Raw genomic sequence first — 21,796 nt, 5'->3', positions numbered from 1 at the left:
ATCTACTTATGACATCCAGCATCGTGGAACTTTTCTGGAACTACCAAGGTACTTAGGTATCCACATCTCTTCAGCCTTGTACCTTCCGGTATCTAAAGAAGAGGAAGAGAGCTACATATGTAGCTTAGCTAAAACGGCGATTGCGAACAACTAGCCGCCATCAACTTTTCCCTAACATTTTTCTTTTACCGGGTACAACTTCGCCGACGCGTGCGATTCGCGATCTTCATTCTTTTCCTTTGCTAGGAACATATTCTTTCGATGCATGATTAAGGTCTATCGCGATCCAATTGTCAATTGACAATGTTGTTTTCCGAAAGCGACGCGCCTCTTCTGAGGGCGTGGATAATTCGGCGCCTCGCAAATACGTGAGTTTACATCCGCCTCGGTTTTCAGCTTTTTTCCCTTGCGATTCGCTTTCGCTAACCTTTGATTGTCTCTCTTTCTTATCTCTAGATCCGACGCAGATGCCGATGTACTTGCCGACTATGTCTTAGCTCTTCTGCGACATGATGGCGATGCCGATTCCATTCGCAAGATTTTCGAGGAAGAGATTCCTGATTTCCTCAGAGAGGGTATGTCGCTTCACCTCATGAAGCTATAAATATACATTGCTTACCTACTTATCACCTGATAGATGCCGCATCCTTCACGAATGACGTATTCCAGGCCATCAAATATCATTCCTACATACCGGGAGCTGCTCCCCCACCTCCTCTTCCTCTTGCTCCCCGTCACACTCTTCCTCCACCCCCGGTTCCGGCAAGCGTTCCAGGACTACCGCCCCAATATCAGCCCCAATTACCTTTTCCTCCCGCGCAAGCATTGCCAACAGCACCGAGCTTAGGTCAAGGTGGATCACGAAAGCGCTCGTATAATGACCGAGACGATAAGGATGTTGACATCATCTTGACGAGCCGGGATCCTTACCCAGGACACCACCCTTACAAGCAAGCCCGAAGAGGAGGTGGGTTCTCGCAGCGCGGTGGGAGATTTGACGAATCGTATAGGCCAAGAGATCACCGTGGATTCCCAAATGCCCCCTATCAACCGCCTCCTAGCAACAGTCCCTTTGGGCAGCTACCGCCGCCACCACCTTTCCCATCTCAGCATGACCAAGGGATGTCACAGCTAGACCCAACCAGCCTCATAGAAAACATCCAGAGACTACAGCAGCTCGGCATTCCGATTCCACAGATAAACGATCTGCCCAAGCCCGTCTATTCGGGGACTATTCCTCCCCCACGACGACGAAAGCAACGATGTCGGGACTACGAGGCGAGGGGCTACTGTCCAAGGGGTAATAACTGCAAATTTGAGCATAGTGTTGATTCTCTGATGGTGCCCCCGCTTGGCCCCCCTGGGAATGATGGTGAGTAAAATCCTCGAGCGGTAGCCGCGAGGTACTTGGCTAACACACTAACCACGTCGCAGAATATGATCCGAACAATGCAGTTTTCTCCATGCCGGTTATGTCTAACCAACCACAGCCGCAAGGATTTCCGCCTTTAAACCTACCCTCCTTTTCAATGCCGTCGCCTAATAATCGCCGCGAACATAACAAGTCGAGACGAACTAAAGGACGGCCGGCTTTTGCTGCGAGTGGACCGGTTCACGATAAATCTAAGACTAGCATTGTAGTCCAAAATATCCCCAACGAGAACTTTAGCGAGGATAAGATCCGTGGCTATTTTACTCAGTTTGGTAGTATTGCGGAGGTTTCGTTGCAAGGTCATGATAAACTTGCGATAATCAAATTTGATACATGGGATGCTGCTAATGCGGCTTGGAGTTCACCGAAAGTGATTTTCGACAATCGCTTTGTGAAGGTGTTTTGGTACAAGGACGAATCTGAGGCACGATCATCCCCGACAAATGGAAGAGCTGGGAATGGCGTTAAGAACGGGATTACCAACGGCGATGCATCCGCTGGCGAGGGGACTCCTGTAGAACCGTTCGATATGGAGGAGTTTACGCGCAAACAGGAAGAGGCTCAAAAAGCCCACGACGAGAAGATGAAGAAACGAGAAGAACTCGATCGCCAACGCCAAGAATTAGAGGAGCGCCAAAAGGAACTTCGCGAGCGACAGCTTGAGGAGAAGCGCAAACTTCAAGCTAGGTTGTCTCAAAGTGGAAAGACCACACCCTCGGACGGAACAGATGGCGCCGCAAAGAAATTTACATCACAGACGGAAGCTCTTCGGGCCAAGTTAGCCGAACTAGAGCAAGAGGCGGATGTTTTAGGAATCGATCCGGACGCTGCTCAGGATGAATATTCGTCCTGGAACCCTAGAGGTGGTAGGGGTAGCCGAGGTTATCGTGGTCGCGGTCGGTATGCCCCGAGGGCGAGAGGCATTCGAGGCGGCTACGGTTACCAAGCTAAAGGTGGCTTGGAGGCTAGACATGCAGCATATGCCGCGTACTCCTTAGATAACAGGCCGAAGATTATTGCGTTGACTGGAGTGGATTTCACGAACCCGGAGAAAGACGAGCCTCTCCGACAGTACCTTTTTGTGAGTAACATAACATTTCTCGGTGTGGCATGGTCGTGACTAATCTATCATAGGGTATTGGCGAGTTCAAGGAAATCCATACCGACCCTACGACGACGCATATTACCTTCAACGATCGCAAGACGGCAGAACAGTTCATGTTTGGCGTTTCTGCGAATAATAGTATTCCTGGTATCGAGGACAAGATTGAGATCATGTGGGCTACGTCTGCGCCTCAAACAGAGAACAAGGCTACTGCCGACGGCGATGTCCCTATGTCTAGCGGAATAGAGGACGAACAAACCGCTAAGGATAAGGTCAATACCGAGGATAGCAGTGCGACAGCCGGACTAGAGGAAGGTGAGGTCGAGAGCTCACACGTTCGCGACCAACGCGACATGGATTATGAAGCCGGGGAAGATTGGGGTATATCTTGAATGTGGCTATGCTAATAGGTTTATGTCAAATATGTACATTAATATTAGGGAACGCCATGACCTTGTGGCGATAGTCTGTATCCTGAAAAGATGCTGCGCTTTGTGGCTCGACGGTTGATGAACTGTCCAATGCTGAATACCTTCCAGACTGCCTAGCTCGATATGCCGTGTGTGCTGAATTTGCGATTAAATGAAGAGTCCGACAACTTTGAGGAATACAGCACATGTCTGTATCGCATTTTGATATTCTATTTAAATTACAGGTCTTTGCATTAACTTTTTTTTCTCGACTGATACTAAATTAGGTGCTTATAAGCGAAGCCAGTATATCTTGTCCGCTCTAACAAACCGTCACAGTTTGCCCCTTAAATAGGCGCAACTCGCCTTTACCACCCTGCGTCGTCAATCTTCTACATCATCCTCAGCTTGTAGCGCATGCGCCAAACCAGCTGCTACGAAACTACCCATGGCAGTCGCCATCGGCACGCTCTTCATCATTGTCGCGCAATCACCTGCTGCATATACACCTGGTACATTCGTCGTGTAAAATGGCGGCTGTGCGTCAATATGGCCTTGTGGTGCTAGGGTTAGACCTAGGTCTTTGGCGAATGGTCCGTTTAACTCTACGGCTGGGGCGTGGGCCTGTTTTGATGAGTTAGTTGAGGAAACGTTTGTCGGTGGAATATGGGTAAATATTGCTGGGGTTAACTTACCAAGAATCCTTCTTTATTTACACTTCCGTCTTCCAGCGTGACCAATACACCGGCGTCGCCCTGAACTTCTAGATCCTTAGCTAAGCGTAGGACACGGCGGTTCTCAACATGAAATTTTGATGCGCTCTTGAGCTGTTCACGGATTTTCGCTCCGAGTTCTTCGTTACCATCTGTGTATACGGTGACATGGCCCGCAAGTCGATTAGCCATACGCGCAATAACGGGTGACATTAGCGGTAGACCATTGCCGCCGGCAGATCCGAGCATAGGGCCCATGGCTAGAACACCTGCTGAAGCGGCACCTCGCTCTTCGAAGCCATGGCAGAAGAGACAGTGGAAGCTAATATGCTTATTAGCTTATGATCTATAAATTGCCTTCAAGCACCGAAAGGAAAGGAAAGGAAAAAGGAGGAACTTACATCCCATACCCCCACAACTCCTCATACCCCTCCAACGTCGCGGGCATAACATCCCTCACCCCCGTAGCCAGCACAACTTTCCTCCCAACAAACCTCTCACCTTGCTCATCAATAACCTCAAACCTATTCCTCCCCCGTTCATCATCATCCAACTTCCTCACCTTCTCCACGCCTACATCACGGAATCGTATATCAGCGGCTGGTGGGTAACGTCCTAATAAATCAGAGCGCGCTTTTTCTCGAAATGAAGAGGGATCTGCGTGGTCCCATCCCACGACGTTGTGCATGTGTCGCGCGCGCGCGTTGCGGTATGTGTTGGTGCTGAAGACTACTGCGCTGTGTAGTTGTCGTGCTAACCCGCCGGCGCAGGCTAGGCCCGCTGGGCCGCTGCCTAGGATTAGGACGTCGAAGATTGGGGTTGTTGCCATTTTGGTTATGAGTCTTAAGTTCTTAGGGCAGAATGTGGTGGTTTTAAGTACGATTAATGTGTGGATGTGAAGTGTTTTGTTAGTTTACTCGAGAATACGAGGCTTGTGCCGCACTTTATATCGAAATGGGGACATGCAAAAGGTTCGATTTAAGTCCAACACGCATATGTCCTCAGCAATAGGGTCGGAGACATGTCTCGGAGACTTTTTTGCCCCTATTTTTGGATACTAAGCAGAGGGTGACGCAACACATGTAAATATACCTCTTAATTTTGTTAATGTGTATAATCGTTACATACCGGTTTCCCTGGGCTTGTTTCCCGGGCTTACTAGCCGCTTTTCATAGCCTTGGTCAGCCGGAATATCCGGCTATCGTGACTTACTCCCGGTGCGGATCGCCGAAAAGTTACCGGCGCCAAATATTAAGTTTCCGGCAAAGGGACCCACTAACCCGGGCCAGCCTCTATCCCTGATCTTCGAGCTAGGCTAACCCATTGAATCAATGTGGTAGGTTAGAATATAGGTGCGATCCCATAAATTCAAGTTTTTGACCTATTGGTCGTCGGTAGGTGAGTAATAGAGCGGAGGCACTTCACGAACTCTTATCACCCGTACCAGAAAACGGGAAGTCCTCCTGATGGCGCCACCATCCATTATCATATCTCCATAAACTCAATCCCAGCGCCGTCCCTGGACAGCCGTTTGGCTCCATCTCACGGCTTACCTCTTCAAAGCATCGTGCGACTACTTCGGGGTCGTCAACCTTATTCATCAGAGTATAGTGGCCACGAAATGCGGCACGATCTTGTCGGCTTAGGGTATCCTGCCACTTATTCTGAAAATCCTTAACGAGTTTCTCCACCGGTTCTAAGCCTGATACTGAGACCCCTACGCCGCCGCGTCCAAGCCGGACCGGCGGACCTACCGCGCGAATGTCAAAGGGTGCCGTTTGGGCCGCCGCAGCCGCAATGTCCGTTTTTATTACTGGAAGCATGGAGCCCGGTAACGCGCGGAATAGAGATATATGTGCGCTAACTCGAAGAAGCGAAGGTGGATAGTAACGTTCGCGGAGGGCGCACATGGTTCGGCGGTGTATTGGGTCGGTTTGTATGGTGAGAACATGGTACGTTTCTTTGTCCTCGGGGACTGTGGTCCGTGGCTTATGCCCTTCTCGCCTTTTACGTGGTGTTTCTTTATCGGATTGTAGGGTGGAAGAAGTCTTTACAGAGAATACAGGAACCCACGATATGTTCGTGTGGTTCATTCTTACGGTTCTGAGGGCACGATTTGGAATAGTCATCTGCTAGTATTGTTAAAAAATTAATTTGTTCTGTCTGACTCTAATCCCCATTACAGCTTCGTCTTCTGGTTAGGCGCCGATTTTGTGATACAGCTACATGAGTCGTCATGACGTCAATGGATTTTGAAAAGCAAATTATCATAAGGGTCCTGTGTAACTCTAGGGATAAACGGGTGATCATTGCTCTATCTTTACAGTGGAGGACCCAAACTGCCTGACTGCATGAACGTACCGTGTGCCCGGTTTAGTATCTACACAGGTAGTGTGTGTGGGATCTCCAAGAAAATTACCTAGTAATTACTACCTCCTACATTACGGACTTCCCCACTTCAGCGACGCCTTGCTGTACTACCTATGGGAAGTCTCCATGACTAATAAGATTTAGGTGGATTTTTATAGTCTCATATTTGTAACCTCAATTCTCAGAGAATATAACATCATTTACTCCATTACGGTATGGATGTTTTTACATTACAACGTAATATGGATATATCGACGAGACGAAGACCACAGGAGATATCGCCGTTAGTGATCTACGTAGGAATTTCTTACGAATGAAATCACTACCCCGCCTAACAATAATACCCGAAAGTATCTGCGGGTGGCGGGAGAGTTATGATAGGTTTATGCGTGACGAGTCCGCCTTGGACAGTTTGGGCAGTGTTACTATCATGTGCTTGAAATGGCTCCAATAGACAGTAATAAATCACAGCCTGAAGATGGAGTTTCTTTTTCCTTCCCGGTACTGGTTTCTCAAGTAGAGCTATTCAGATGGATCCCTTGTCTATCACCACTGGCATAGCTGGATTAATTTCGCTAGGCCTTCCGGTATCTAGTGGACTCATTCAATACTGCAAGGTGTACCGGTCTCAGCATAAAGACATTGATCAATTGACGTAGCATACACAAGAGCTCGAATCATTTCTCAATCTGACCAAGACTCTAAACTTCGAGCCACATATGGACGTCTTCGACTCCCTCCAAAGGTGCCGAGATGCTTGCTTACATGATTTCAAACAGCTCAAGACGAAGTATTTCAGCGAACAAGCTAACAGGAGCATCAGTGACCATGGCCGAAATATGGTTCGCAAACTAAAGTACTCTTTTAACAGAGAGGAATTTGAGAACCTGCAGCGTCGGCTTCAAGAATTCCATATTCTATTGATTGGATACTTGCAGTTAATCGGCCTGTAAGCATATCAAGTATATCTGCCACTTCGCAGCTGACATCTACTGCCTTTTAAGTGACGCTACGCGGGACATACAAAGTGTGGTGCTATCCGAATCTACCAAGGTATCCGTGGCTATCGAATCAACACGAGCACAACTTCAGTCCTCTATTTCAGACGCTGGACAGGTAGTAACCGGTGCAATACACAATGGAATGACACGGCTGGAGTCAACATTCCAAGGCAGCTTTCGAGATATCACCGATCGGCTCGAAGAGATCCAAGGACGGTATGCCTCAGAATTGATGAGCAATCTGGACCGTTGGTTTAAAGGGCAGACCGAAGACTCTTCTCTTTATCGCCAAACATTCAATAGGCTGGCTGCAAGCTACAATATGAATGCTAGTAGGATATCCATTAATACGTCGGATCGAAATATTATGGACTTAGGCCCGTTTTACGGTAGTCTTAGAGTATCACCGACAATACATCACCCAGGGGGGCCTCAATATTGGTCCACCAAACGCAAGAAGTACCAATTCTCCGTACGGTTTAAAGTTTTCAGAAGACTCCTCACAGCTTCCTTAGGAGCTGAATGTTCTTCGCTACTAAGGATGCGCATCTTGCAAATATACCATAACCTCATAGTTTGCACCACAGTACCAAATAACTCCCCCGCGTTTATGGTAGTACGCAGGATCTATATTCGCCGTGACTGCCCCGGAATACAAGACTTCAAGACTTTGTTGGATGATGGCTTAATCGAATTGCAACAAATTTTTGATAGTGGGAAAGGGTGGCCGACTGACATCAATTCGACCGGGGTGAGCTTGCTACACGTATGCCATGCTATTTCTCATACTAGACGATGATACTAATAGATACTAGCATGTTGCGAAATTCTGCACCGATTCGGGACAAAATTTATGGCATTTCTCCCGATTCGTTCGCGAATTGATAAACATGGGGCTACCACTAGTCGAGGACGTAGGCGAGTCGGGGCATACCTGGGACTGTTGGCACACCCGGGACCATCTTCTGGAACTCTTTTTACGAAGCCACTATAGGAATCGCGATTTGAATGTCAACTGTATGATCGATGACCTTTTGGGAGCGGGCGCTCATATCAACGAGATGTCTTGGTGTGTGGTTGTCTCGATACTGTCGTTGGAAAATTCCGGTCTCTACCATTGTAAGACTCTGAACGGTTCTCATGTCGCGCGAGAGCTAATTTTCGAAGTTTTATCATCCACCCAGTTCCATGACCAAGTGCTGCTTCGCTCAGAGAGCGAAGTTATTCGTCTTTTAAACCGAGACCACTCTCTACTATACCAACGCAACGAACATGGTCAAACGGCATTCCACCTAGCTACAAATTGGCCTAGAGGGCTTGAAATCCTGATTCAATTCGCGGATAAGGAAACCGACTCTTTAATTAACATTAGAGATAATCTCGGATTCTTCCTTCACACTATCGGCTACAGCGCTCTTGATTATTCTATCGAATTAAGAAATGTTGATTCCGTTAGGTTACTGCTTCGTGAAGGGGCAGGTATCAGCACAAAAACATTTCGTCGTCTGAGCAGGCCGAAACTCACGATAGAAATCGAAGAGATCGAGTCTACGGTAGCGAAAAGTCTCGTGAGTCAACGCATAAATTTGTCACAACTGGCCTTGGATGAAATCCCTGCTGGTGTGGCTGACGATCTTGGCTTGAATGGAGTTGCTCTCCTCGATGATAAGGCCTTTAACGTCGCAGAAGCTCTCAGGCACCAGGGAGTTCGGCTTCGCACTAAATCCGACGACCTCGCTCCGGTATCTGTCTACCACTGGCACGGACTTAATGCTTCGATATCTCAGAAGCTATTCGATGCAGGTTTCCGCGACCCGAATGTAGCTTATCAAGGCCACAGCCCACTGGTGGTACATGCAGCCTATTATCGTAAGTATGATGATCCTCAGCTCTTCCAACTTTATTATTGGTTCAAGGAACACGGGGCTGATATATACGCCCCTGTTCCGGTGCACAATAATCGCACCCCCGAAGTCGACGACTATCCAGAAGAAAGCCGGCCGTATTCTATCTACCCAGTGACTCATCTCATAGCCGACAACCTAGGCTATGCTTCCTTAAGGGACGTGCTTTCGAATTCACCTAATAGGATATTGTTACCACTTAGTAATCCAGCCCCTGGATTGCTAAGTTTGCTTTGGGACGAAACGCACGATCCTTGCCTCTGCTATTGTACGATTGGCGGATGTACTTCAGCCTCGAAATATGCGTATGGAGGTTTTGTCTACAGAGGTTCTCCATCTAGGTTAACCAAACTTGAGGAGAAACTTAAATGTATGACACATTGGCTAGGTGAGATGACAATGCGCGATCATGAAAGTTGTAGGGTGGCGATGGACTTGATTCGTGTGATCACGTTCGAAACGCTCAATATGACACACACTTGTTGCCATTGTGGACATGAACCTCGGGTCGACGATAATTTCGCAGAAATACCTGGAATGGTTCATTTGGAAGAGCCAGAAGAGGTTGAGGAAATACGGGAGGAAGAAAAGCACCTCGCAGAACTTCTAGGAAAGCTCATGGGGGAATTCGAATCCAAATTCCGGGAGTTGGATGTACCTTTTGGCTGTTTCGTAGAAGAATATTTCTTTCCAAGAATAAAGGAAATCGAGAAGGAGAAAGACAAGCTATCGGTGGAGACAACCAGCGCGATGCGGAAGATTGGAGTCGTGCTTCATGAAACATGAAATTTCTTGGAGAAAAGGCATACAAAATCCATTCTAATAATGCTTTAAATGCCACCTATTTTCTCAGTCGTGAAGCGGGCGGACATAATTCTAACGATACTGTTTTTATAATCTCAACTATTTAAAGTAAATTATGTACATATCCGTATGAAGATCTAATGATTAAATCTATGTCGACGTCGTCGACGTTTATTTTTAGATCCGATGTGGTATGGATATTAGGTACCGTAAGGGTACTTTCAGCGGTCCATCCCATTTTCGATTAGCCCTCACTACTACACTAAGTTGCAGCGCAGCCCTGAAATGCGTCCGAATTCGTTAACATTCTACGAGAGTAAGGCAACTACTGGAAAATGCGTGTGGGAGTTGAACTTGATTTGAAACCTGCCGCGCCCCTTCGCGACAGATACCGATAACCCATGTCTATCAACGGGCGGGGAAAGCGGCTAAAAGATCTTTCGTAGGTGGTGAATATCTCTATTCTCTCGAGCACTCTTCGATCAAATCAGCATATCAAAGCGAGCTCTAAAATGGACTATACCGCGTCGACAAGAGAGCACAGAGGCCTAGTCGGAAGGGAGGTACTACGGCCAGTCCTAAAGGATTCAAACGCGGTTGTATCCTATTTCGACAGTAGGCCTAAGTTAGCTAGAGCTCATTTGCTGGACCTCGCTGCCTTCTGCTTGTTAATAGCCACTGTAGCTCTTCTCATCGTTGTGTCGACAATTGTTCCCGCAACTGCGGGTAAAGCTTGGCTTTCCATAAGCAATGAGACCGGAATAACTTCATTCGGTACGAATGTGGCTGTTTTAAGATTTGGTGAGTCTTGAGAGATCGTCGGCGATTTAAATCACCGTTTGCCTGTGGCTGACATGACATCTTAGGAATTTCTGGATACTGCGTCTCGGAGACTCCAGCATATCCTTATGATTATTTCAGTCTTATTGAGTCTCTGGGCCAGCAGAAATGCAATAACGTGGAGCTGGTATATGACCCGATATCAGCGGTGACGGTTGGGATAATCCCGTTTCCTACAATTCTTAAGGTCTTCGAAATTGATGCTGCCGAGAGGAAGCTTTCGCCTATGAAGGTTTTGCATCCTTTCGCGGCGGCACTCACCTTTTTGGCATTGGTATTTGCAGCATTGCCTTGTTATCTACCCCCTATATCGCCCTTATTATTGGTGGTATTGGCTTTTATAGTTGAAACTGTGGGCATGGCCGGAACTTTTGTTCTATTTCGCAATATCAAGACCGTCTTGTCTGGGGAGTTCGGAATAACGGCCGAATATGGAGGAGGCTTATGGTTCTCCGCAGTAGCCACGATCTGCGTTTTTATTGCGACTATCATTTTAAGCATTCTCTGGTGGCGTAAACGTCAGGCCCCTAAGAAAATGGATGATCGCAACGTGGTATATGATGGGCAACCCGAGATCTATGAGCAATGGAAATGGGTCGGGCCGAACGAATTGGACTCACATCGCGATGTCGAGCTATCACAAGGGACATATGCTAATCGCCATGAATTAGCATATCAATGTTGGGGCTCTCCTCATGAGCTATGCACGGATGCAACAGCCGGCAGGTACGAATTGGCGGGGGGATGGCAAACAGATCGTGAGATGGGAGGCGCACGGGTAGCGAACACCGCTATGTCTAGGATATAGACACCGGAGGAGGGTTTAATCGCGTGGAAATAATTCCAACCTAGCCATTGTCAGCGGGAAATTCGTAATAATGCTTACTTCACCAAAATGCTGCGTCTGTTGAATCTTGAATAAGAATCCAAGAACTTCAAATGCGATTAAAGACTACCTAGGCGGGAAGGGAATATTATAGTATCTGAAGGGTTAAGTCTCGTCATTGGAGGTCACGATATGTGCGAAACACCGTTGTAACTCATGGGTCGAGAAGTGAACGATGCCGTGACAGGGTTGTAACCAACGATGCGGATCCTACACAGTATAGGCAGTACTAATAATAACTTACCACCTGCCAACATGCATCGGCTTCAATCTTCATCAAACGCCGGCTTGCTTTCTCTCAAAAAAACCGATAATTATCGGTCAAAATAACGGATAAAATGGTGGATAGCTCGCTTGGCTGGGAGCAGATTAAAATCAACGAATGGCTGGAGAGGGGGATGTTGACGTGGGAGTACATCTTGTCGCAGATGGACAATAACCTCCAATGCTGCCTACCATCTAAGTACGCGATTGAACCAGAAGATATACCAGCTCTCGAGGCTGCATTCGCTTTCGCATGTGTTCCGAATGCATCAGGAGATGGCGACATTCTGACCGAATTGGGCTTCATCATTCTATTACAATCTAAGGCTGGGCTTCCGCGTTGCCCGGAAGGGATCGAAGTTGGGCGGATCATCTATGGGATGGTCTCGTACTTGAGAATGATTCCGTTCGCTCGCCGGGCTTCAGATCCCCTGCCGTATGGTCTAACTATAGAGGAATTGACGCGGGGGCTGGTGTGGATGATACCGGATTCTGCACAGTATGTGATTGAAGAGAGTGGGTTTTCGCGCATGCTCACGCTGTACGATCATCAACGGAAACTCTTCCAAAGCCTAGCCACCGCCACCCCGCCTCTCACGGCACAGGATAAGATCCGAGCTCGATCTCGTTCGCTGAATTCCCGTTACTGTATGGAGGTGGATGACATGTTTGTCGATATGTGTGCCGGGAATCACGATGACGATGGGGATGAGATATATCATGACATGTTAGATGTAATCTACTCGACACAGTACAGACCTCATCCGTGGATGGCGTCTGTGCGTCGGGATAAATTCCGCACTGTCGCGAAGAATCTCAAAGTGGAGGGGCAGATACCGGAGCTTCACACATTCGCCATCCCAGTACAACGGTTCAAGAACCTCGTGAAGGTATTATTAGTGCTGACTTTTGATCCTTTCACCACCGGCAAAAGAAGAAACGAGTTAAATCCATCCGATTTCGAAGATGCAGCGCAATGTATCTGCAATCATTTCATCCTAGACGAGGACTTAGGTCAGGACCCAAGCGTGGACACCAACCAAAATGAAGAGCAGCTCATAACCTGGCCTTCATTTTCACAAGCACTTCGCGCATCAGCACCACAACTTTTCGAACCATTCTATCGCCTACTTACACTAACCTTCCTAGAAAAATCATCCTGGATTTGGGGAAACGCCGCCTTCGACAGTCTTCCAATAATACCGGAAAACTCCATCCTCACGATCCCGCGCATATGCCAACTTGTCTCATTTCTCAACTGCACCGTCTACCCGTGTGATCTACAGCGCATGGCGCACTACTCCCCTACGGACTTCCCCACTCCAACTGCGCTTATACAAGCCATGCAAGATGTCCCCCAAGAAGCCATACTCCTAATTGCCGGCCACCAAGTTGATACCATATCAAGGGAAAAGAAACCTTACATATTCGGCTTTATAAGTCCAGTCCCCAAGCGCGACGGTTCTTGTATCCAAGGACCCAAAGAAATATCCTCCTCCGAGGGCATGCAGGAAGCTACTCTATTTCAACTTGCTCCCATACAAGACTCGTTCCGCGGGCTTGTAGGAGGGCCCGGTTGGCATGTTGTAACCGATGACGACGGTGGCGAGCGTCTTATTATCGGAAGTATTCCAACTCCTGAAGATCGTTGGGGTGACACAGGGGGTGTATCGCTAGTTCTACAGAATGGGTGTAAAAACGCGGATATTCACCATAGGAGTGAGATAAAGCGCAAGAGGGTATACCTAGCGAATGAGCGCCGTGGGGAGTTCAAATTAGAGCTTGAAGTTGAGAGGATCGAGATCTGGAGTGAAATCCCCGAGGAAGACGAAGAAGACGAGGAGAATGGCGTGGGAGAAGAAGAAGAAGAGGGAGAGGAAAATGAAGATTAAGATGTCTGAACGGGTTCCTCCGAACCTAGATCAGCATAGCGAGGGCCTTTGCATGTTGTTGCTTCGCGCATGGGTTTTGAAAATTTATACCGATTTGCCCACAAATAGAAGCGACACTTATCATAACAACAATGCTAGTATTATATAGGCCCATATATCTTGATAAATCATCCGATTCAATTAAGTAGCGTTATATCCATCCGCAGAAACCTGTTGTTACCCCCAAGGTTTCCACGATATCCTCACCCCTTCCCTCCTTCCACCAACACAAACGCCCTTACCAACTAAACGCCTCATCAAACAGTTTAACATGTCTGCCCTTACGCCCGAGCTCGCACACAACCTGTCTAACCTCATCCGCCATAGTAACCGGGCCACACACAACCACAGCCGTCTCATCCTCACCTACAACTTCCGACTCTAGGATAGCGCGAACGTTTATTCGTCTACCGACTGCGATCTCGCCCACGATATTCGGAACTAGTACATCCGGGCCTAGCGACGCTTTGACCGCTTCCACGAATGCTTGACTTCTCGCGCCCCAGAAGAGGCGAGTGCGACAGCCGCGGGTACGAAGGAGTGGGCCCATAGCCGCGATACCGACACCACCCGCGATGACGATACAATTCGGAACTCGCCGCAACTCGTCTAGTGCAGTAGCAGCGTAGGAGGACTCGACGAGGACGGGAAGTGTCGTCTTCTGGCGCAGGGTGTTCGTCAGTCCCTTCTTAGTGGAGCTGATGAAGAACGTGAGACCTGGTTTAAAAGACGGACTTTGGTCCTGTGGAGTACTAGTACCGCTGAAGTCTAGAGAAGTGAGCGTAGATTCTTGAGCGGCGGGCATCTTTTCGATGTCGCTCGTAGCCCGGCTAATGTTCTCTCCGGTAGTCGTGGTGCTAGGATTAGGTGTCTTAGACGGCTCTTGGAGCATCATAGTGCCCATGACAGAAAAGGGGTGGTTTTCCCACACGCGAAAGCTCAAGGTTGGGAAGTAGAGGTATGCGTGACCTTCTGCGGTAACACCTGGAATGTCGACGCGGAGGTATTGCTCATCGACAACAGTGATCGTAGCTTTCTTGATTCCATTTCTCGCCATTCGAGCTAGGCGCATAAACCTTTCGAAACCCCATAGAGCGAAGCCGATGTATATCCACGTCTCGTATCCCCACATGTTTTCGTACCGGTAGTACACATGGTAATAACAAGCGATCAAGGCTAGGAACGCCAGTGCGAAATGAGAGGCCAAGAACAAGTTGTACAGCTTCTGTCGTAGGGGAAGTATGCTCATTGGAAGGATGAGACAAAACGATAAGGTGGCAATGGTTCCCCAAATCCAGTATTTTGACTTGCCCTCTTCAAAGAAGTCGTGGAAGTCGAGGGCTATGCGCAACTTCATCACCGAGTGTATGCATGCTTCGAGTACACATATAATTGCGATCCAGCGATGAAGGAGAAGGAACGTCGAGTATGACCAATCGGTAATGGTCAATAAAATATTATTACGACCCGCGTAGAGAATCAAGAGGGCAAAATTGGCAAAGCAAAAAACACCCAGACGGTTCGAGATGGTATTCATCCACGCGTCAATCTCGGGCTCCGGGAACGAGGTAGACGAAACGAGCCAGTAGTCGACGCATGAAAACACGACGTTGATAGTTATGAAATATGCTATTAGCAAGGCTTGGCCACGGGTGGGCACGAGGGCTAAACCATAGAATGGCTCTCGGTGTCGACGGCCAAACAGAGGCGGCTCAATAATGTATGCGTTGAACCGAACCGCTATGCTACGGGGGAAAGGTATGAACCGTAATAGGGAACATGCGATGGGTATGCAAACACCCGTAATTAGAAGGACCAGTCTTTCATACATGTTAGCGATTCACTAGAGGACGAAGGTTTGAAAAGGGGGAGGGCCAACAAACCCGAAGTCAGTCTGCTTGGTTTCCGTATACTCGGAACTTGAGTCGGAATTATAACTCTCCCAGTAAGTTTTATCGCTAACCAGAGTAGTTGTATTAAGTAATCCTCCGGGAGGAACGACTACACGGGGCGGTGGATCAGCGTGCAATAACGCGACCGAGTATGGCTCCTTAGGGCTAGGTAGTCCGGGATAGCGACCGACGAGATAATGAGTCCAGTAATATTCGAGATCGGAAACGGGCACGTCGGAACAACGGCTGCTGATGCAGTAGGCAACACTTCGGAGGAAATTATCGTCGGTCGCGTAACAATCGGGGTCGGTCATGAACTTTCCCATTGGATGGTGTCCACCGCCCATGCTTCCAGGTTTCATAACCATAGAGCAGCTGAGCTGATACTGGCTTACACCGTCGTGACAGGCGTATGCACACGTGGGGTAGTACATAGATATGCCATGGCCGATGAAGCCATTCCCATGGAATCCTGCCGACGTCGCGGCTGCCGCCGACAGGATGATAGCGATAATACTCGGGATAATCCTCATGTTTCTAGCTTAAGGAGCATGTCTAGAATGAGATGGAAATTTGGTAGGTCCTGGATTTTATTAAGAATTGGGAAAGGATAATAGGATAGCGACTGAGGTAAATATCCATTCGCCTCACCTCCCCCTAGCCGGTGGGGAATAGTTGTGATCTAATACTGTTACTATTCCGTCTGTCATTGGACGGCAAGGAGCATGATCTGTATAACTTACATGGAACATACTCTAGCTCCCATGTGCAAAGATCACCTATTCACCTTGTAGCTATCTCCTTAATTGCCCCCCAGATATCCACTTGCCTATGTAGTAGTGAGACCTACACGCGCGACCACTTACTTACCTACCCACTTAGGTAGGTAAATAGCTACCGTGATCGTGTACGAGCTCGGTGACGGAGGCCATCTCCTGTCATAGCTCAATTTCTTCAACGTCCCAATTCGCCCAATACCAACTAATCAAGTGGCAGACCCGTTAGGAAGTTTCTGCAAACCCAATCTACGACCCACCACATAACCAATTAGTCTGACAAACATAAAGATTCTCGGCAAACATATCCAAGTAGCTACTTTGGGTACACAGTCGATAAAGATAAACAGTGATATCCATGGATAAGTTACCCCGCAAGATGTGAGAATGGGACAAACAGACTCGATTGTGTACAGTGAGAGCGGTAGTACCAGACTCGGTGGGTCTTAGTAACGTGTGAGCTTGTAAAACATCGATCCGTAATTATAGAGATGTACAACTATAGAATGGAGTCGGTTTCGAGTAACGTTGAAGAGAATGCGGTGGATCAACGCGGAGTGGGTATAGCGGCGTCGAGCAGTGATGTTGGCAATGTGACGGACCTGAACTTCACATCCTTAGTAAGGCCTCCGGCTCGGTTACACAGGATAAGCGCCGCAAGGGACGGCCGAAAGCAGCAAATCAGTCCGAAATTAATTAGGTAAGAACCCGTCACATCGATTAGGCGATGGCGAGATCCTAGGGATCGGTGCGCTTCATCTGATAATCGGCTTCCCGTCGTGGGTGCGACATTCTCTAGGAAGACTTGCTGGCATGATCTCGGTAGAATCACCGGAATACCTTGTTGGCGGCTCCGGTGCCATGTTCCCGGTTCTTAATCTCCCCTGGGAGTTTGCATTAGTTAGCGTGTTCTAGGAAGCAAACTTGAATAAATACATAAGTAGCATACTGATTCGGAATAGCCTTCAATTGAAAGACGAATAGGAAATGCATGTAAAGAAAAAAAAAGCAATGCTTCTAGAACGAGAACTTGGAATTAGAGAAGTGGCGTGAGAGCGAGGCTCGTATCAGGAGGCACCGCGATACAACCGAGGCAGCCATCATGTCGTCACTAAGAATCCGAATATTGATCCCGGAAAAAACCGAGATGACGAAGAAAATATGAATGGTAACATGATTCTACCGCTCGGCCCTTGTAAATTGTAAGGAGGATGGATGTATGTCAAAAAGGGGTAAGAGGAAACCCCTTAATGATAATGGAAATACAACCACTTACCTAATAGGACCATGGGTTATTAATCGCAGATAACCCCGTATTGACATTTCAATTACGACATTCCTGTTGCTTACAGGTTCAACCGCCTTCTCCACTGGATATTTGCATGCGAGTTGAGTATCAGGGCTCGGGTCGCCGCAATTCGGAACGGGAACCAGTAACATCGTCCAATGGGGTACATGAAGGCATGTATCATTAGAGCATGGTAAACGACATATTAGCTCAAAACCCGCCCGTTGATAGGCCGTGTACCACGTTGTAAACAGTGGAGTTTTCCGAGACCCATGTAATATGTAAATGGAATGCGCTCAACCCAAGGTTAGACAGAACAATCATCAAGACGCGTCGGAATTTAAAGTCCAAGATAGCAAGCAATATAAGCTTAATTCGTCCCGGACCTGGTGAAGGATGAGCAAGACATATAAGCGAAGTGGAAAGGAAGAGTAAAACTTACTGGTACCACCCAATTACCGCCAATTACCGTGAAATATGCTCTTCATCATTACCCACGCCATCGGAAATGCGAAACTTGCGCAAACCTGCTCGTAGCCAGGTGGTGCCATATCTTGGTGAGATCCGACCCCGGATTTTCACACTTTATAAGCAACGTCTGTAGCGGATTTAAGTCAATGTGACTGCTGTGCTTTGTAGTCAATTTCTTGAACCACTTTTCAGGTGTTTGAGGGCTTTCGACTGTATTAGCGTTCATCCCAAAGTGTCCAGCCGCTTTCACGAGTTTTTTCACGAGTTTTTTCACCCCCTCGAAATGGATAACATGGATATGACAATGGATACGTCGAATGAGTCGGCCAATATGGGTATGGGAGGGGTGGACGGTTCTCAAATGGTAATGACTTTCTTCGTCTCATCGACGACATCACTCTTTTCCAAGTCCTGGACGCCTAAAACCTCGGAACAATATGCCGGTACCTGTATATTCTTAATAACCCTCGCCGTCATTATGCGCGTCATGCTAGCGTTGAAACCGATCCTCGAAAAGTCACTATGGAATGCGACCGCTGGGCTAGATGGAGAGTTGATACCGGATGACGAGACATGCTGCCAGAAAGAAGACATAAGGGTCCAGTCAAGGGTGAAACGTGTTTACGGGGCTGTACGGAGAAGGTGGACCGCTTGGAGATTCAGGACTAGTTTGGGTAGAGCCATATTCGAACTCTTGTTGGCGTCGGTTGGATACCTGCTGTGAGCTCCCGTCCGATCTCAGGAGATCAATAGATCAACCTGTGACTATATGCATTGCCCCTCATCTAACCGGAATAATAGGATGCTTGCTGTTATGACGATGAACGTTGGATATTTCCTGGCTGTTTTAGGAGGACTCTTCTTGGGTACATTCATTGTTGGGGACTTGGCCGCTGATAATTCGTTATATCAAGACCATCACTGCTGATGATTAGGAGATGAAGCATGACCAATTTGGTCAACGACTGCGTTTGAATGCCCCCAGCAAGGCGCAAGGTCTGTCATCGGATCACGCTCAATGTATGAACGACATTTCTACGAGAATTTTGAAATATTCTCGCAACATGTCCTCACAGAGAGTACCTCTAGGCATCATGGTCAGCATATACAATCCATATCAAATCTGTATGCACCCCTTTGACGAACGTACCTGGGATACACGCTCTTCATAATTGGTTCATAATTATCACAGGGATGCCTAGCCGGGCGTCCTGTGTGTTATACCAATAAGGCTCCTAGTAGTACGGAAGAGTAGCTCAAGAATGGTGAGAGCTTCCAAGATGATGAGGGGTAAGAAGAAATGTTTTGTCAACACGTCATTTTCTATGAGGTGGCTTGACGCTGTGTAACTGAAAAGAACGACCTAAGGCAGAAGTCTGACATCATAATGAATACAAGATGCTCCACAACGCAGCTTCCGTTGCAATGTCCCTTCGTGCTACCGGTCCTGCCTTGGCTCACTGGTTGAAGGGAACGGGAAGCTACAGGACAGGTCGAGCTGGAAGCAACCTGACTACCGAAACGCTCCACTTTAGGCTTCAGAGGCATGGCAGAAAACGGAAGGAATCCTAGTTAAGATCTCCGGTTACACAGCTGGTAACCAATAGATAAGCTCGGAAATCTAACCCAACGCCTTATCGGCCATGTGGGCTACCTGCTTCGAGAGCGGCCCCTCCTTGCCTTAGCGCATTCGCTATCGTGGATGCTTTTTCTTCCTCTCTATTTGGCACATTTTCTTCGCTTCTTCCATTCATGCACTGATGAGGACAGGCTTTAACTCATACTTCATTAGCCCCCTTTGACTCATGATAATATTCAACTCATTTTAAGGCTTGCTTTGATTGACGAAAGCTGCCAGTCACACGGTCGTTTGTCACCCTAAGCTGTTCAATCGTTTATTTAATACCCCGCCATATCTCTCTATTCTCATTACTCCCCGTGGATTTACCTCTCATTGCCATAGTCGTACCCAATTGTTGAACCGTATACCTAGATCTCGAGCTTTCTGCAGGTGTGAGACCACGGAATGTCTTCCAACCCCGAGAACGGCAATAAGGAATTCCTTGGTAAGTACAGCGCGCACTAGTACATCATGTTGTCTCGGTTGAATTGAACGAATCACCTTTGCAGATCCTGGTCTTGCAGTTACCGCAAAGGTCTCGGAACCATGGACGGTGGATAAGGTGCTAGAGACGATCACTCCTGAAGCTCCTGCCCAAGGAACAAGCTCACCACTTCCGTTCTTCCACATCATTGAGCGTTTGAAGACCGGCAAACGGGAAGGATGGCGACGATTTGGGATCAACAGGTAAGATACCCGTTGGTGGGGGCAAATCGGGGGTCAATACTTACAATTCAAGCAGAGGCGAATCGATAGCCGACCACATGTATCGCATGTCCCTAATGACCTTCCTATGCCCACCATCGCTTGCGCCGAAGATCGATCTGAACAAATGTATGAAGATGTGTCTTGTTCACGACATGGCCGAATCGATAGTGGGAGATATCACACCGGTAGATGGTGTCCCAAAACCCGAGAAGAGCCGTCGCGAAGCCGAGACGATGGATTATATCTCCAAGAACCTGCTCGGTAAGGTATATGGCGGTCTGGCGGGACAAGAGATCCGAGCAATCTGGCAAGAGTACGAAGACTCTAAAACGTTGGATAGTCTATTCGTCCACGACTTGGATAAGATGGAACTATTGATGCAGATGGTGGAGTACGAAAAGCGGATGAACAAGAGCCTTGACCTCGGCGAGTTTGCGTACGTAGCGACCAAGGTAGTGCTGCCGGAGATCAAGGAGTGGGCGAAAGAGATCCTGAAAGAGCGCGATGAATTCTGGGGGGTAAAACCGCACGTACATGGCGAAGCCGGGGTGAATGGCGGTGTGAAAGAGACAACGCGCCAGGGTCAAGATGAATATTACTCCAAAGAAAAGGAGTAAAAGAGGGTATCATCAGGGAGCATACGGAAGGTTTCGTATCGATCGTCGAAAATATCGGTCGCTATTTGCTTCGTTGTCGGGTATAGAGAATATTATCATACATCATACAGGATGGGTACAACGAGAGACGAGGAGTCTGGGATGGGTCACATTAGTTAGAGAAGGAATTTATGGTTATGACTAATAATGACATATTATTACTATTACCTCCTTCCTTGTCTTTATTTCGTCGTATGAATTTGACAAAGAATGAAAGGGCGTCCGACAAGTAGCCTTTCTTAGAAAATAGAAGTTACTATTCATTTTCAGTTAAAGTTCAAGATATTATGATGTATCCATTCTGGTTTTACGTTTACGCCCCGCAATAGCCCCACATTAGCAGATCCAAGACCCTGGCGATTACCTGGTAAATACCTGTGCCTCTTACCTAAACCGGGATAGAGCACTGCACTGTGCGGGTTATTGACTTTTTACTGACAATCTAAGCATTTCTGACCGGGCAACGGGATCCACGATTCTCTCAACAACGGTCAACCGTGGACTTGGAATCAAAGTTTCGTTCGTTTACTATTTTCAGGGTCAAGGTGTCTAAGACCAGTGCTTCCATTCATCGACTCCAGATTTACACTTCCTCTAATCCGACCGCTTGGTTACAAGTTGTCGCACTGCCACGTCCTTATCGACATCTTTGCGTCATCCAAGCCAGCGGTGATCCGCTAAGGAAATAGGCGTCATCATCGCATCTCGGTCGCAAACTCATGAT

The 21,796-nt window shown here is 47.8% G+C and overlaps 9 protein-coding genes across 9 annotated transcripts; 6 read left to right on the top strand and 3 right to left on the bottom strand.

The window, feature by feature from the left end:
* The first annotated feature begins 47 nt into the window (after window positions 1-47).
* F4822DRAFT_423069 (uncharacterized protein) lies at window positions 48-3,080 on the top strand. Its single transcript, XM_051459939.1, has 5 exons — window positions 48-368; window positions 457-575; window positions 638-1,372; window positions 1,435-2,513; window positions 2,567-3,080. Exons 1-5 carry the CDS (start codon window positions 304-306, stop codon window positions 2,927-2,929), a joined length of 2,361 nt encoding a protein of 786 aa, XP_051308404.1. The 5' UTR covers window positions 48-303; the 3' UTR covers window positions 2,930-3,080.
* A 94-nt stretch (window positions 3,081-3,174) lies between these two features.
* On the bottom strand, window positions 3,175-4,717 carry F4822DRAFT_101313 (FAD/NAD(P)-binding domain-containing protein). The gene is made up of 3 exons (XM_051452314.1): window positions 4,062-4,717; window positions 3,643-3,982; window positions 3,175-3,571 (listed from the first exon to the last, which is right to left on the bottom strand). The coding sequence occupies exons 1-3, from the start codon at window positions 4,487-4,489 to the stop codon at window positions 3,332-3,334; spliced, it is 1,008 nt and encodes a 335-aa protein (XP_051308403.1). The 5' UTR covers window positions 4,490-4,717; the 3' UTR covers window positions 3,175-3,331.
* A 12-nt stretch (window positions 4,718-4,729) lies between these two features.
* F4822DRAFT_423067 (uncharacterized protein) lies at window positions 4,730-5,819 on the bottom strand. Its single transcript, XM_051459938.1, has one exon. It carries the CDS (start codon window positions 5,787-5,789, stop codon window positions 5,082-5,084), a length of 708 nt encoding a protein of 235 aa, XP_051308402.1. The 5' UTR covers window positions 5,790-5,819; the 3' UTR covers window positions 4,730-5,081.
* A 643-nt stretch (window positions 5,820-6,462) lies between these two features.
* F4822DRAFT_101288 (uncharacterized protein) lies at window positions 6,463-9,970 on the top strand. Its single transcript, XM_051452312.1, has 4 exons — window positions 6,463-6,979; window positions 7,035-7,797; window positions 7,847-8,150; window positions 8,199-9,970. Exons 1-4 carry the CDS (start codon window positions 6,750-6,752, stop codon window positions 9,719-9,721), a joined length of 2,820 nt encoding a protein of 939 aa, XP_051308401.1. The 5' UTR covers window positions 6,463-6,749; the 3' UTR covers window positions 9,722-9,970.
* Window position 9,971: 1 nt separating this feature from the next.
* On the top strand, window positions 9,972-11,401 carry F4822DRAFT_101289 (uncharacterized protein). The gene is made up of 2 exons (XM_051452313.1): window positions 9,972-10,540; window positions 10,606-11,401. The coding sequence occupies exons 1-2, from the start codon at window positions 10,252-10,254 to the stop codon at window positions 11,385-11,387; spliced, it is 1,071 nt and encodes a 356-aa protein (XP_051308400.1). The 5' UTR covers window positions 9,972-10,251; the 3' UTR covers window positions 11,388-11,401.
* A 328-nt stretch (window positions 11,402-11,729) lies between these two features.
* Window positions 11,730-13,753, top strand: F4822DRAFT_423063 (uncharacterized protein). The gene has a single exon (XM_051459937.1). The coding sequence runs from the start codon at window positions 11,804-11,806 to the stop codon at window positions 13,619-13,621; it is 1,818 nt and encodes a 605-aa protein (XP_051308399.1). The 5' UTR covers window positions 11,730-11,803; the 3' UTR covers window positions 13,622-13,753.
* A 145-nt stretch (window positions 13,754-13,898) lies between these two features.
* On the bottom strand, window positions 13,899-15,986 carry F4822DRAFT_439246 (uncharacterized protein; the record flags this gene model as incomplete). The annotated part of the gene is made up of 2 exons (XM_051462615.1): window positions 13,899-15,480; window positions 15,544-15,986. The coding sequence occupies 2 exons, from the start codon at window positions 15,984-15,986 to the stop codon at window positions 13,899-13,901; spliced, it is 2,025 nt and encodes a 674-aa protein (XP_051308398.1).
* A 2,384-nt stretch (window positions 15,987-18,370) lies between these two features.
* Window positions 18,371-19,015, top strand: F4822DRAFT_435300 (Ctr copper transporter family-domain-containing protein; the record flags this gene model as incomplete). Its single annotated transcript, XM_051462150.1, has 2 exons — window positions 18,371-18,807; window positions 18,889-19,015. 2 exons carry the CDS (start codon window positions 18,371-18,373, stop codon window positions 19,013-19,015), a joined length of 564 nt encoding a protein of 187 aa, XP_051308397.1.
* Window positions 19,016-20,113: 1,098 nt separating this feature from the next.
* On the top strand, window positions 20,114-21,033 carry F4822DRAFT_435299 (HD domain-containing protein; the record flags this gene model as incomplete). Its single annotated transcript, XM_051462149.1, has 3 exons — window positions 20,114-20,153; window positions 20,218-20,395; window positions 20,451-21,033. 3 exons carry the CDS (start codon window positions 20,114-20,116, stop codon window positions 21,031-21,033), a joined length of 801 nt encoding a protein of 266 aa, XP_051308396.1.
* Window positions 21,034-21,796: the final 763 nt, after the last annotated feature.

The sequence above is a fragment of the Hypoxylon trugodes genome (genome assembly GCF_022578975.1).
Source record: "Hypoxylon trugodes strain CBS 135444 unplaced genomic scaffold F4822scaffold_14, whole genome shotgun sequence".
NCBI classification, from domain to species: domain Eukaryota; kingdom Fungi; phylum Ascomycota; class Sordariomycetes; order Xylariales; family Hypoxylaceae; genus Hypoxylon; species Hypoxylon trugodes.
This window is presented reverse-complemented; position numbering and strand designations above follow the sequence as displayed.

What these genes read in the sequence shown, in the direction of transcription:
- F4822DRAFT_101288 (XM_051452312.1), top strand. Translation starts at nt 6,750, where the DNA reads ATGGACGTCTTCGACTCCCTCCAAAGGTGCCGAGATGCTTGCTTACAT. An exon ending in TACTTGCAGTTAATCGGCCT is followed by an intron (nt 6,980 to 7,034) that starts GTAAGCATATCA and finishes CTGCCTTTTAAG; the next exon opens with TGACGCTACGCGGGACATAC. An exon ending in AAATTCCGGTCTCTACCATT is followed by an intron (nt 8,151 to 8,198) that starts GTAAGACTCTGA and finishes TAATTTTCGAAG; the next exon opens with TTTTATCATCCACCCAGTTC.
- F4822DRAFT_101313 (XM_051452314.1), bottom strand. Translation starts at nt 4,489, where the DNA reads ATGGCAACAACCCCAATCTTCGACGTCCTAATCCTAGGCAGCGGCCCA. An exon ending in GAGTTGTGGGGGTATGGGAT is followed by an intron (nt 3,983 to 4,061) that starts GTAAGTTCCTCC and finishes TAAGCATATTAG; the next exon opens with CTTCCACTGTCTCTTCTGCC. An exon ending in TAAATAAAGAAGGATTCTTG is followed by an intron (nt 3,572 to 3,642) that starts GTAAGTTAACCC and finishes TCATCAAAACAG; the next exon opens with GCCCACGCCCCAGCCGTAGA.
- F4822DRAFT_423067 (XM_051459938.1), bottom strand. Translation starts at nt 5,789, where the DNA reads ATGACTATTCCAAATCGTGCCCTCAGAACCGTAAGAATGAACCACACG.
- F4822DRAFT_423063 (XM_051459937.1), top strand. Translation starts at nt 11,804, where the DNA reads ATGGTGGATAGCTCGCTTGGCTGGGAGCAGATTAAAATCAACGAATGG.
- F4822DRAFT_423069 (XM_051459939.1), top strand. Translation starts at nt 304, where the DNA reads ATGTTGTTTTCCGAAAGCGACGCGCCTCTTCTGAGGGCGTGGATAATT. An exon ending in ATTCGGCGCCTCGCAAATAC is followed by an intron (nt 369 to 456) that starts GTGAGTTTACAT and finishes TCTTATCTCTAG; the next exon opens with ATCCGACGCAGATGCCGATG. An exon ending in TGGCCCCCCTGGGAATGATG is followed by an intron (nt 1,373 to 1,434) that starts GTGAGTAAAATC and finishes ACCACGTCGCAG; the next exon opens with AATATGATCCGAACAATGCA.
- F4822DRAFT_101289 (XM_051452313.1), top strand. Translation starts at nt 10,252, where the DNA reads ATGGACTATACCGCGTCGACAAGAGAGCACAGAGGCCTAGTCGGAAGG. An exon ending in TGTGGCTGTTTTAAGATTTG is followed by an intron (nt 10,541 to 10,605) that starts GTGAGTCTTGAG and finishes ATGACATCTTAG; the next exon opens with GAATTTCTGGATACTGCGTC.